General features: G+C 46.9%; 1 protein-coding gene across 8 annotated transcripts in view; it reads left to right on the top strand.

The window, feature by feature from the left end:
- The window catches only part of mark3a (MAP/microtubule affinity-regulating kinase 3a), a 34,007-nt gene extending 20,158 nt beyond the window's left edge, over positions 1-13,849 (top strand). For 2 of the 8 annotated variants that reach the window (XM_048973912.1, XM_048973914.1), the window contains exons 6-18: positions 342-412; positions 2,182-2,238; positions 2,836-3,072; positions 3,584-3,703; positions 3,925-4,024; positions 4,503-4,615; positions 4,782-4,932; positions 5,081-5,295; positions 5,538-5,641; positions 7,302-7,568; positions 8,334-8,360; positions 9,650-9,733; positions 12,348-13,849. In XM_048973912.1, coding sequence (XP_048829869.1) covers positions 342-412; positions 2,182-2,238; positions 2,836-3,072; positions 3,584-3,703; positions 3,925-4,024; positions 4,503-4,615; positions 4,782-4,932; positions 5,081-5,295; positions 5,538-5,641; positions 7,302-7,568; positions 8,334-8,360; positions 9,650-9,733; positions 12,348-12,699 — 1,898 coding nt within the window. In that variant the 3' untranslated portion in view covers positions 12,700-13,849. Of the gene's footprint in view, positions 1-341; positions 413-2,181; positions 2,239-2,835; positions 3,073-3,583; positions 3,704-3,924; positions 4,025-4,502; positions 4,616-4,781; positions 4,933-5,080; positions 5,296-5,537; positions 5,642-7,301; positions 7,569-8,333; positions 8,361-9,649; positions 9,734-11,217; positions 11,263-12,347 lie in introns of those variants that run through there. The other 6 variants (XM_048973918.1, XM_048973915.1, XM_048973913.1 and 3 more) reach the window with 6 other exon arrangements.
- Positions 13,850-14,213: the final 364 nt, after the last annotated feature.

The raw sequence follows: 14,213 nt of genomic DNA, 5'->3' as shown, positions 1-14,213 counted from the left end.
AACTGGGAGCCCTACCATGGCGTGGTGGTTGGGGGGCGGGTTGAAACCATAGGGACTTATAAACTGTGCAGTGCAGTGACAACCGTCAGTCAGGGTCTACTGGATGAGAGGATCAGTTTAATGCAAGTGCACATGGTCCTCTTTTGCTGACCAGTCTTGCAATCATTTTGACACCCCACATGAAGAGTAAAATGGCAGTTGTTATTTGGGACAGAAACTCCAGTTATCAGAGTTGTGTTGCTTTTCCCTGATGCCTGTGTGTCTGCGTGCGATTTTGATTCATATCTTGTTGGCTGTTACTCCTTTTTTTTCCAGTTGTTGTTTTTGTGTTCCTTTTGCAGGCGAGGTCTTCGACTACCTCGTAGCGCATGGAAGGATGAAGGAAAAAGAGGCCAGAGCTAAATTTAGACAGGTACCGCAGTGCTCGCACCCAGCCATATGTCAGTGTCCTGTCAATACCCTGCACTCTCCGGGACAACCAGCATGCCGCACGACATTGTCAGAGGAACCCGCCAAGACAGACCTGTATCTGTCAGGGGTGGGGTGGGGTGGGGGGGGGTGCTGTCTTTGTAGTCAGAGATTTTGAGAGCGTGTTCCCTCAGTTATTAACTTCTTAAAGACGCTTTGAGGATGTTCATAAAAAAAGACAATGTGGCACTTTCTCATCTGTTTGAGTTATTTGTAATCAGGAGGTAGCATTGCAGATATCAGCTGAGGAAGTCCCCACAAAGATGGTAGCACAGATTTGTGTGTCTCACTTGGTGGATCTGTGTGTGCTTGTGCATGTCCTTAAATAAATATTGCATCATGACACACGCACACATGGGGTGGGGAAGGGCAGGTGTACAAATATACACTCATACATGTGAGGCAAACATCCAATAATGTATGAGGTGGCCAGATGTGGAGAGCTGCACTTATCTTGCATGTTGCTCATTATGCTGACTGGCAGTTGGCTCCCTACCTGAGAGTCAGTCATCCAGCATATTTACGAATGAAAATGCACATAGTGGTGTGATCTGGTCTTTCATTGGCCCTTTGCCTTAACCTTCCATCTACATGCTGCAAGAAAACCTCACCCACTGCTTTGCTGAATGTTCTCGATTAAGGCTTTTTTTTTTTTCTTTTCCCTGCATCATGTTTGGGCAAAGTTAAAGGAACTTCATGTCTGAACAGACATTGGGCTGAGCCCTGAACACTGCCATGGGTTGGAGGGAGGGGTGTGGCTGGGCATGCCCCCACTGCCTGCCTGTACAGATGTGTTCGGGGTGATACCCGCATGGGCTGACATAGGAAGCTGGTGATGTGACCTCCCTGTAGCTGGTCACACCACTTCGATACCTATGATTGACAAGCCGCTTTCGCCAGGGGTGTGGATTTTCCGGGTTAATGGAAAATAGCCACGGGCAGCCTGAGGTGAAATGCAGGTGAAACAGAGGTGATGGTGGCAGCATGTAGATAAAAGGTCGGACTTGGGTAAAAAGAATGTGAAGCCAGTCAGCCCCCAGAGGTCACCTCTTCAAGCCCTGTGCAGTCTGGCTGAAATGTAATCTATAAAAAGATCAAAAGCAATCTGTGTGGGGCTCTGCTGTGCTTTTAGAAAGTTGCGTGGTTCTGGTTTTGAAGTGAGACCCTTGATCCAGCCTTACCCGAGTCGTTTAATACAAGATAACGGGCTTTAGCATCGGAGCATCATCTAATTCAGTACAAAGTTAATCTTACATGTGCCTTATTTGACTCCAACAAGGCTGAGTTCAGCGGGTGTCGCTTAGCTAGCCTGATATGCCACTGCCTGACAAAGTCAGGCCTGGTCGATTTCTTGGGAAAAATCTGTCGTGAGCCATTGTCTAAGGCCAATCACCTCATGCGCCTTCACACAGGGCATCTTGCTTTTTGGGAGCTTGTGTTGAATCTGCAGTTCCTTTGATGAGATCTCATTAGTGGGTTCAGGGAAAACCGATACTTGGAAATGAGATGTAATTCCCTGAACTGAGCCTGCTTGCTGTTCTTTCCCATAATGCTAAATTTCGCTGCTGTAGAAGTGAAATTAAGGATTAACTGAACAGTGAGGGCGAGGCAGATGAGGTTTTCTCTACTTGTATTCAGGTAGTGATTCCACCCCTTTGTGAGTCTTGAAAGTCCCACGTTTCTGACCTGACCTAGATCCTGTCTGTCTTGTAGATTGTGTCTGCTGTGCAGTACTGCCATCAGAAGCATATAGTCCACCGAGATCTAAAGGTAAGTTTTTAATCTAGTTGGACCTGGTAATGTTCACACAAAGACCTACGTCCTGTAAAATATTACCAACACTGGTCCTGGTCATTTCAAATAGCTACCTGTGGAGATCTGGAATAGGCGCCCCTGGACTGATTCTTGCCTCCCCATTTTACGTGGTTATTCACCTTACTGCTGTAAATTACTGTGCTTCATGCGCATAGTACCTTCGCTCCGAGGCTCTCTTTGCACTTCAGTGTTATGAATAATTTACCCCTACAGAGATGAAAGGAGAGATATCTGGACCACTCATAATCCACAGAGGGAGTTTTCAGAGAAGAGCTTTATGTACCAGGTCTTATTTTTAGTCTCATGTACGACTTATGTTTGGATTTCTGCCCCCCCCCCACTACTTTATTTCCCATGGTCCAATAATACAGTGCTGTTAATTATGAGGCTTGATGGCAGTACACAACAAACCTGTCTTCTCTGTAGAAGGAGAAGGATAAGCACAGACTGATTCTGTCGTGACTGGTTGTGGTGCCTGGTGTGAGCAGTTTAAATGTATTTATCTAATGTACATGAGCTAACTTTATTTTATTTTTTTACTTCACCCAAAAGGCGGAGAACTTGCTCTTGGATGCCGACATGAACATCAAGATTGCTGATTTTGGTTTCAGTAATGAGTTCACTTTGGGCAACAAGCTGGACACATTCTGCGGCAGTCCACCCTATGCTGCCCCCGAGCTTTTTCAGGGCAAGAAGTACGATGGTCCTGAGGTGGACGTCTGGAGCCTGGGGGTCATCCTCTACACGCTGGTCAGCGGCTCGCTGCCCTTCGACGGGCAGAACCTGAAGGTTGGCACCTCAGCGCGGCCCCATCCTCAGTCTCTTCTAGGCTTCTGTGTGGCCTTGGGACAATGAAAGGATAAATGGAAACAGCTATAAAAACAGGAAGTTTAAAAGGAATGTTCTGGAATGTGTCTGGATGTAGGTGACTGTGTCAGTGACTGATGGCAAGCCTGTAAGCAGAACTGCCATCAGTAACTGATATCTGCGTCTCCCCACCTCTTTGGGGTGAGGTTTCTTTCTTTTTTTTTTTATTAAACCATTATTCAAAGTGATTACTTCCACTTCACAATGGATGCATGAGTGCAAATGGCTTAATTATGCAATCAGTTGCTTCCAAAATCATGCAAAATCAAATGTGACCTTCATCCTTAGGGGACAGACCTTGCAGGTCTTAGTTTTATTCTTAAAGATCAGCTCTAATAACTGGAATGAGACGAGTCCAGCTCCATGTTTTGTGGGAAGGTCATTGTCGTGTAACCCAATGCCGTGTTGCTCAGCTCTTGACTGCCCCCTGCAGGAGCTGCGTGAACGTGTGCTGAGGGGAAAGTATAGGATCCCTTTCTACATGTCTACCGACTGTGAGAACCTGCTGAAACGTTTCCTGGTGTTGAACCCAGCCAAGCGGGGCACACTTGAGGTGAGCAGACTGCAGAACCTGTCTGATGGGAAACCTGCATCCTGCACACTTGGTGTGTGTGAATAATTCAGCTCCAGCTCTTGTATGAAATAACCTCACAAGCTAACAGTGACTGCAAGCAGGATCCTTACAACAGCTATTTTCGACCCCAAGCCCTGACGATAATCTGTTTTGATTAGTCAAAACCATTGATTGAAGCCTGTGCATTCTGTGCTCTTTAGCAAATCATGAAGGACCGCTGGATCAATGCAGGCTGCGAGGAAGATGAACTCAAGCCCTTCGTGGAGCCAGAACTGGACATTTCTGACCAAAAGAGGATAGGTACAGATGTACAGAATTGTGTGTGTGTGTTGCCGTTAAAATAAATTCTCCCTCTGCAAGGTGCCCCACTAGGCAAACCGGATCTTCAGAGAGTTTTAAACTGAATTATTAAAAATGTCGTTTGAATAGTAAATTGTCACAGAGTGTGAGGGGGATGGAGGCAATGGAGGCGATATGGATGGGAGCTTAGATGTTGGCACCCCCCCTCCCAGCCCCAGGCATCAGGGGTTCGGTATCCAGTGGCCTGGAAGCCTCGGGGCCATTTTGGTATGAAACCGGATTCCTGTGTCTCGGCTGCTTGAGGACACACCCCCCCCATCTGTCAATATGACTGTTGCGAGGATAATTAACCTGGACTGAGGTGCTGAAGTGCCAGAGCTGCCGGCTTGGGGGTTTTGTAGATTCGAGGCCCAGAGGAAACATGGAGTAACTGTCTGACTCACCTTTTTGTGTGTTGTGTTTTTGTGTTATTCTGCAGACATAATTGTGGGGATGGGCTACTCCCGAGAGGAGATCCAGGAGTCCCTGGCACGCATGAAGTATGACGAGATCACCGCCACCTACCTGTTGCTGGGCAGAAAGTCATCTGAGGTGAAGGCCTGAAGGAGCTCTGATTTATGGGGTGGTGTCCCCACTCTCTTACATCTCACCCAGTTCAAATGGCCCCGACAGTGTCACTTACTCATGCACCGTGCTGGACTGTAATTTTGACATGAAAAGAAGACACTCACTGGTGTCCGTCTGTGTGTCCCATCAGCTGGAGGCCAGCGATTCCAGCTCCAGCAGCAACCTGTCACTCCCCAAGACCAGACCTAATAGTGAGCTCAACAATGGCCAGTCTCCCTCCCACCACAAAGCACCACGGGGCGTCTCCACCAGTCAGAAGCAGAGGCGTTACAGCGACCAGGGTGAGGGCGGCTGTTTCTCTCGTTCCAGCCTTGGCATTGCACTGTTACTTAGCATGGTTCAGTTGAAGCGGCGCTGATCAATGTGAAGCTCTGACTGTCACACCAGCTGTCTCCTCCCCTCCCTCACCCTGCTTGTCGTACCCCCCAGCCGGCCCGACCATTCCCTCGTCGGCAGGCTACCCCAAGAGGAGCCAGACCAGTGCAGCTGACGGTGACCTCAAAGAGGAGGGCGGGGCGCAGCAGCGCAAGTCCAGCACAGCTGGGGTCCGAGCCGTCGCTCCCCCCAGCCCCATGCTGGGCAATGCCAGTAATCCCAACAAGGCTGACATTCCGGACCGCAAGAAGGGGTCCACCACCCCAAATGTAAGTGAGAGTCTGTCCATGACCTCGTGCTGCTGGCCCTGCACTTTGACAGAGCTGTCACAATCCTGAGGTCACATATTAGAACTAAATATTGCGGTTAAATTTTCCCTGTTTTCTGCAGCTTCGGTCTGTCACGTATTTCTTCTTCCAGGAAAATTAGGTCTTTGGTTTGGTTTGTCTTTAGTTGTTGTCTTAGTTTGACCTAGTGTTCTTTAACCTGGCCTTCCAACTCCCACCCACAGAGTAATTCAGTGTCTGGAGGGATGACCAGGAGAAACACCTACGTCTGCAGTGAGAGGACCCCCACGGACCGCCTCTCTGTCGTCCAGAATGGGAAGGAGAATAGGTAAAGTCCCGCTCTCGCCCAGCAGGGCCCTTCGGTTCCCGACCCTCAGCTGTACTGGGACCCTCAGCTGTACTGGGACCCTCAGCTGTCTTAATCTGTTATATTCGCACTGCTGCTATTGTGTCCTGGCGAACATGTTTCTAGCTCGTATCTGCCTTTAACTGTGAAGTCCTGAAGAGTCTCCTAGTTTAATACCGTTTCTGTGACCTCCTGCACTAGATAGAACCCAGTGACACTATAGACTGCCGAGGGCAGTAATGGCTGGCGAGGGTAGGGCAGCTGGGACAGAGGTGTGACAGTGACACTTGTCTCATTCTGATATTTGCTTGTCTCGGTCATTCAAACGGCCAGAAGAAAAGGAATTCGAACGGTCCTTTGAACATTTACACTTTTCATCGCACATTTCTGCTCTTTGGTCAGTTTTTATCGCCATAGTGTCATGTTGATCTATTGACCTTATTTACCTGCTTTTGCTTTGGGGGTCCTGCCTTCATTTCGCAGCCTGTGTAAAATGCCCCCCTGTGCTTCTAGCTCTTATGCGCATGCATACATGCCTGCCTCTGCTGCATCCCCGGCCTCCGTGCGGCTGCGGCACCAGAAGGCCTCTTCCCTGTCGGCCACGGGCCGCCCCAGCCGAGCCGATGTCGTCGGGGCCACGTAAGGCGCCGCGGCACCTCCCGCTAACCCTGGCACACCCCTGTTAGCATCGACGTTCCTGCCAGTGCGCCTAACCATACTGACCCCTGTGGCGTTGATTTCTAACCTTTGTGCCATTGCTTATAAGTCACCTTTGACCTCCTGATTCAGCATTACCCAGCCAATCACAGCCTAGCCAAGCCCCCTCGGCTCCACCTATCGGTCATCTTGGTGGCTTTGTGGGATCTGTCTGCTCCAAGTATCTAATATATGATGATAGTGATAATTGTGGTACTTCATTGATCTCCGTGAGGAAGTTCTCTTTACACCTCCCCCAACTTGCTCTCTGTAGGTGAGAGTAAGCTGGCTGTGAAGGGCAGCTGCCCATAGCAGCACCCAGTGAGCTGGGGGTTAAGGGCCTTGCTCAAGGACCCGCAGACGTGCTGAGGCTAGGGCTCAAACCCGGAGCCTTCTGGTCACCGGCATAGAGACTTAACCCACTGAGCTCCACAAATTGCCCCACTACAGTCGTTTATTTAAGGAAAAGAAAACTTACTTGAGATCCGTTACCTGTACAGCTGTATGATTGTTTCACAATATGTAAATATGTGTGCGGATATCCCTTCTAACAGATCTGTAAATGTGGGTGCATGTATGTGGTATCAGATTCGAGAAGCTGTGTGTTGAAAAAGAAGTGTGTGTTGTCTGTGCGACATCTAAACGCATCTCTGAATGAAGGGTGCATTGGTCAGAGAAACTAAACATGGAAATTGGGGCAGTTCTTGCAAGCTTGGAATCTGGGTCTGTTGAATTTGAATATTAAGAGGGAGGGAGGAAGGTTTGTGCATGCTGTCCAGGACCAGAACCCTGTCCTTTGGATTTCTGCATTCCCTGCAAGAAAGTCCTAAACCCATTTTTTACGGATGGTCTGTAGAGCTGACAGCAGTGTGACCTGATGGCATTAGAGGGCAGCCTTGCTTCTGTATATAATGAGTTTGCTATGTCTGCCTTATCCCCACCCAAGCTCAGCCGTGCCGGCCGGCCAGCGGAACCCAGTAGCCTCCACCCACAGTGTCACAGGTGCCACACCTCCAGACCGACTGCGCTTCCCACGCGGCACAGCCAGCCGTAGCACCTTCCATGGTGGCCAGCTGCGGGAACGTCGCACCGCCACCTACAACGGACCGCCAGCCTCACCCACCCTCTCCCACGACGCAACGCCGCTCTCTCAGTCACGCAGCCGCGGCTCCTCCAACCTCTTCACAAAGCTCACCTCCAAGCTCACACGCAGGTAGGCAGGCAGGCTTCTCTCCACTGTAGCCCTTGAACTCTCACTCCCTCTAGTGGTGCTGATTTGGTTACATTCAAACCCCTGCATTTCTTGAGTCTCTGTGCCTTTGGAAGGGGGTTATAGTCATTGTTACGCCAGCTACTCCTGGAAGATTATTTATACGGCAGAGAGTCTTTTTGTTTAATTTTCCAGTTAAATGTATACCTTAATTTGACTATCAAAGTATTGACTGTCTTACCCCCTAGTCAACCATGTGAAGTTCTTCCCGTTACCATTTCTCTCTTCACACTTCAGCAGTATCGCATTCTTTACATGTACAGATTTGTTCATCTGGGTCTTCAGACGTTTCCCTGATGTTTCACTTGGTGTTTCCTTGGGTGAGGCTGGAGCAGATGTAGAATGACGGCAAAGGCTGCATTCAGGCATTAGCGCTTTGCTCATTTTACGACCACAGATTTGACCTTTTCGGAACTAACACTCCACAGAGTGCCTTCACCATGCTAGAGACCAGCCTCTGTGGGGCATAGGGAACCATGGTCAGTTTAATCCCCAAAACCTGAGAAGCGCATGTGCAGACCTTCTCAGGAGGAGTGCATTCTAATTCGGAATAGGATGGAATTAAGACTCCAGTCTTCGTTGGCTTCCTCACTGCGATCAGTGTGATCCTGCTCTGGTCAACTCGTTCACCTTATCGGCATCCTGGTCATCTATAGTTCTATAGTACTTTCATAATGTTTACTGCCTCTATTTTTGTTTGTTTTATAGAAACATGTCATTCAGGTTTACCAAAAGGTAGGACTCTCAGTTGGCTTTCTTACATGATTAACCTGAAACTTAATCTTTTTTTTTTTTTTTTTTTAACCTTGACAAAGAAAACACCTCAGTTTTTGTGTGTTAACCGCTGTGGACTAAGAGCTGAATCTGCTGCTTGTAACTGACCACTACTTTGGTTGCTGTGACCTCTTGGTGACATCCAGCCTCACACTGGAGTGGAGTGTGATTGAGCATGTCTGTGAATTTTTTTTTTTCTTCCTTTCGTTCAGGAAGAACAAATCAACATCTAGACTTTGCTAATCACATGTGCATGCCTGTCTATGAGGGTGTGGTTTCTGCACAAGTACTTACCTCTTGATTTACCTCTCACACAAACTGTTTCTGACATGTGCTTTTTGTTGCCAGGTAAGTTGGTAAACGTTCTACGCAAAGAAAGTAGAATAACGACTTGTTTTAAAAAGTTTTAATCTCATGATTGTGTGATGGACTGGAAATGGTGGTGGTTGAGTTCCGTCAGAAGCAGGAAAATTGCCCCTTTTGGGGCTGATGGCTAGCAGGGCATTCATGTAGTGCAGGCTGGGTTGGCCCCGTTGACTCGAATGCTGAGGACAGAGTGTCATTTCAAGGCACATTATAGCTTGCAGATAAAAGGGTCTGGCATAGTAGACTTGGGTCTGCTTCAGCAGTGGTTGTTTTTACAAGATGATTCTATCCGGTTTGATGCTGTGTTTTTGATACATGTGTTTGACCACCTGACCAGGTGTGATTTTATGCTACAGGTGTTGATGTTACACAGGCATGGTCTTTGGCGCAGTTTCCTAATGAGTGTTTGGAAAAACTGACGGTGACCTTCAACTTGTTTAATAGTTTAAAAGAATGAAGAACACAGACTGCAGGCAATCTCTCAGTTGTCTCAGTGCAACCGTGAGGCTGTCAGAAAAATAGCCACGGCTCTATACCGCGCAGGTTTCAGTCTTGCTCCCTGCCCTCTCGTCTGTTTCAGGCTGTCGTTTTGTTTGGTTTCCATGTCAGTGTCACCCACATCATCCCTCTGTGTTTCTTTTTTTTCTCTCCCCCCTCCCTCTCTGCTGTGGGTAAAGTGTCTGGGGAAACGAGGAGAGGTTCAGAGGTTGGTCAGTAATCCCAGATCCTCCTGACTCCAGTCTCATAAGGAGGTCCTTTCAAAATGCTAATCTTTGCTCCAAAGGGACCCCCCTTTCCCTTGCCCAGTGTGCTGTAGTTATACTCCACCACTTCCCTATACCCTCCATGTGTACAGTTTAACTCTCGGCTCTTCCTCTCCCCAGGGTCACTAATGACCCCCCCACACAGCAGACTACCAACAAATCAGGGCCTGCCAGCCCCCCCTGCCTCCATGGCAAGGACCAGTAGTAAGTCCACAACCCACAACCTTCCCGCTTACTTGGCTTTTGTTTTCCTGTGATTCTGTCTTGTGTTGAGAAATGTTCACTACTCTGAATGTTGTTGCTATTGATGTTGTGGCTGTGGAATTTTTTTAATTTTTTGTCAGTAGATTCTTTTCCCCCCTCCAAATATGATCTTACTATCATATTCAGGTGGGAAATTAATAGTAGGAATCGCCAGTGTGGATTAAGGGGTTACCTTAATCCCCTTCCCATAACAGCAGCATCTGTACAGGGCTCACTAATCCTGCCCTGTGTCTAGGGTCCTTTTCAAAGAATTGCCCCACAGACGGACCGAAGCGGATTAGACCTCTTTGGCGTCCCGCTGCAACAGTCCCAGTTTATTGAAACTCTCTCCAAGAAACCCTATAAGGGAAAGAAAACAGAAATCTGCCTGGTAAACCTGGATGTCTGCCGGTGCCAGTTCCACCGCTCTGGCTGGGCTTCACTTCCTGCTAGTGTGGCCTCAAGTTCAGGATGAAAGCTGCATGCAGAACAGGAGAGGGTGCTATTTCTCAGCTTCAGGGGCCACCTTTCTGCTTCATCCTTAAAGGCCTTCCTGCAGAATAAACAGGACGTTTGGGATTTTCTGCCTGAAAGAACCTTCTAGTCATAGTCTATGAGACTTCCTTCTGTTCATGTGCTCATATCAAAAGTATTGCCAGCTTCTCAATCACACAGAATACATCACTGGTCCCAGATTAAGTTCCCCGGTGTTTTTCCTCTCGGTGTATCACATCACTACCAGATAGTCTGATTATATATATAAATAAATATATATATATACACCAGATTTTTTTTTTTTTTTGTTTACTGTGAACATGTGACCATATACATTTCTCCTGCTGCTTTTGTGTGTGTGTGTGTGTGTGTGTGTGTGTGTGTGTGTGTGAGAGAGAGAGAGAGAGAGAGAGAGAAACTGAGAGCAAAAGAGAAGGGGACAAATGGCATTCAGTCCTGGCCCAGTGCGTGTCTCTGGCACTGTCCACTCACACACTTCTGCGCTGGCCAGTCCAAGAAGTAAGACCTGAGGGAATCTGCGGTATTGGCTGGGGCTGCTGTTTGGGTTCTGCTCTTCTGAACAGGATGTGCTGAGGCCAGAAGGCCTGAGCCACTGTCTCATTGTACTGGCAGAATTCAGAGCACTGATTTTGTTGGTACACTTCACATCTGTTCCCGAGGAGCAGCCTGGGTGACTCAGTTTGTCAGAGCCCATGGGGACAGGCCTGGGCTAGAGGGAAGTAAACGACCGAGTGGTTTTGTTTCCTCTGCTGTCCGGCGTTCTACGTCTCTTCTTCTTCCTGTTGTATCACCTCACTGATGGCTGTTAATTTACAAATGGGCTGTTTTTTCCCTTTGCCTTCACTTTAAATGAACGTCTTCCTCTTCCTCTCATTTTTTTTTCCTCCTCTGTATCCCACTCTTCTTCTGACTGTGTGTTTAAAAAAAAGACCCCCCACAGAGTTTGAAAGAAACGGGAGATTTGAGGGCTCAAGGTGAGAAGGCGTCAGCTGGCCTGGGTGTCTCTTCATCACTTATCATCTGCCGCCTTCACCCCCCAGCACCGTTTGCTGCTTTTTTCCTCTCTTGTGCCAAGTCCAGCAACCAGGGTCCCTCCTGTCCCTGCACCCTCAGCTGCTTCTGTGGACAGTGTAGTCTCATCTGAATTACTTTATTTAGTATATAATGCTGCTTGGAATTATTTTTCAGTTTTGAGTTTTCGGAATTTTACAGCTCAGCTGCCTTGTTTGCTATTTTTTTTCTCTCCCCCGTTTTACTCCTCCTATCTTTGCTTTATACGACTTAAGTTGCTAGGAGGCAATATTATGTAGGAAATAGCAGATGGACAGATTTTCTGACCAATAGTGCCATCTTGTGGTAAAAAAGCATTAAATCAACATTTATATTACATAATGAGTTTCATGGCTCCCTGGAATTGTAAGCTTATTGATTAGATTATAACTGGGTCAGATGGCTGAAAGGGTTGACAGGGTTATTGAGAGCAGTTTCCTTGTTGATAGCTTGAGGTTTAGGTAATGTGCTAATTTTTATCAGAAAGGCTGGTAAGATTGATGGGCTTCCTAGTCTTGGGAATGATTTAAGTTTTCATGTGAACCGTTTCACCGACAGGAGTTTGATGTGAGCAAATGTGGTCATGGCACTGTAACGTGGCCCAGCTGAAGACTGTTATCGTCATAGCTAGGTTGCTTTACCTCACCTCTTGGCTGGCACCGTCTACACTGTGGCAGTCAATCTCTGAATAGTTACGGCACCTCACAGGCCCATGGCTCTGCCGATCTCCGCATCACCTGCATCATGTTGTGTCCGTCGCATGTTAGCCCGTTCGTGATGCATGCTATGCATTGACTTGATTGTGGACATGCCTGTGCTTCTGTAGATGCCTTTAGAGAGACAGGCCATTATTCATGCATGTCTCATTTGTGATTTTTTTTTGTGTGGAAAACAATTAATATGACATGACTCTGTGCTTTCACCTCTGGGATAAAATCAGTGATCTGAAGTAACTTGTGGAGATGAGCCATAGTTCATCACGACTGACTCACTCTCCTACCCCTGACAGTCGCAATGTTTCCGGGGACCAGAAGGACGAGAATAAAGATGCCAAGCCTCGTTCACTGCGCTTCACCTGGAGCATGAAGACCACAAGCTCCATGGAGCCCAGCGACATGATGCGCGAGATCCGCAAGGTGCTGGACGCCAACAACTGCGACTATGAGCAGCGCGAGCGCTTCCTGCTTCTTTGTGTCCATGGTGATGGACACGCCCACCCAGAAGGTCTGGTCCAATGGGAGATGGAGGTGTGCAAGCTGCCCCGCCTCTCGCTCAACGGTGTGCGCTTCAAGCGGATATCGGGAACCTCCATTGCTTTCAAGAACATCGCTTCCAAAATTGCCAATGAGTTAAAGCTGTAAGATGCACAAAGAAGACAAACGTTAAGACACAGACGCAAACGAATTACGTTAAGCTTACGTTCTTTAAAGTAGCAGTTTCAGAAATGTGTTTTCTCCAAAACACTCACCGGTTATGTATTAAAAACTATGTATAGAATAATGCTTTAGGCAATAATTTCCTGCATCTTTGAAATTATTATTATTGATATGGCAAGTGTATAACTGCTGCAGAAGACATTACAGGAAGTTGCATTGAAGACTTGACCCTCATTCGCCAGTAAGTGCACTACAGCATAGCCAATGCCCCCCCCTCAAAAAAAGGAGAAGAAATTAGTCCCATAATCCACCTCAGAGAATAGCGAGAGCTGTCTAATGGGGTTGAGTGGGGATAGGGGGAGGTCAGTAGCAGCCTTTGTGGACCTGGATCAGCATGGAGGCCCCCTTGCAGCTCGGTGGTAGATTGGGCCCATATAGTGTGAGCAGGATGGCCTCCTGTGTATGAGATGAGTGGTTATATAGGGAACTTAATTGCACATTTTTTAAATTATTATTTTCTTGATAAGTTTATAAAGTGGTTCTCCTGCATTCAGTATAAGCGGTTGTTTTGGTCACGGCAGATTGGTTATAAAACTTGGGCGCGGTCCTGCCATATCTCAGGCCACCTGTTTTTGATTGGCTCCCTTGGAGACTCCAGTGTGCAATGCATTGTGGAAATTGTAGTTGTGGATATATATTTTTTTTTTAGTTTGCTGAGGACTTCCGGTCATCAGGAAGTTTGCTCACAGATGTGTCCAGACTCTCCTGCCCACTTTTGTCATGTGACCTCCATGTATAACTGTACATGCCAACCACAGTTGTATTCAGCCCACAGGTTGAGTAATATGTGGTTTGCCATCCTGGAACAAAGTTGAATAAAACACGCCATTTTTAGTTTTGGTATTATTTATTTTTGATTTTTATCAATCCCTCCCTTCTGTGCACCCCTTCCTCTTCAAAATAATGTCGGCACTGTTTTTGAATGTAAATAATGAAACTTAGTTTTGCAACAGCTGCATATTGTTACACTTTTCTTTTATAAGTCCTGCTATAAGGCAGGAGCTGTGGAGTTAATGTAACTTGTCATCAGGTAAGGTTCATCAGTGTCTCCATTAAAACATCCCAAAGTCTGCAAGCGTCTGTATTTTATCAGTCATTTCTAGATTCAATAACAAATTTAATGTCTCAGAAAGTTTAATACTACTATTTTTAAAGTCTGTACGAATTCCTCCATTTCTGTTGTCAGAAACGCTGATATAGAAATATTTATATTAATAAATAAATTTGCCTCTAGATGTCCTCATCTAGCAGCAATAACCGTCCTCAGTGATATTACGTGTTTTGAGCCTAATTGAAAGGTAAAAAGGCAAAGTGAAATCAGCATTCATTTTCCAGTCAAAATTAAATTTCAAAATCAGACATTTCCAATATCTGTGTCCTTTATTGGACAAATAGTAGGAACATTAAAGCAGAGAAAAAGCCTGCTGAAATCTTTCAAT

This window comes from Brienomyrus brachyistius, chromosome 14 (genome assembly GCF_023856365.1).
Source record: "Brienomyrus brachyistius isolate T26 chromosome 14, BBRACH_0.4, whole genome shotgun sequence".
Lineage (NCBI taxonomy): Eukaryota > Metazoa > Chordata > Actinopteri > Osteoglossiformes > Mormyridae > Brienomyrus > Brienomyrus brachyistius.
Note: the sequence above shows the minus strand (reverse complement) of the source record. Positions and strands in the feature narration are given on the sequence as shown.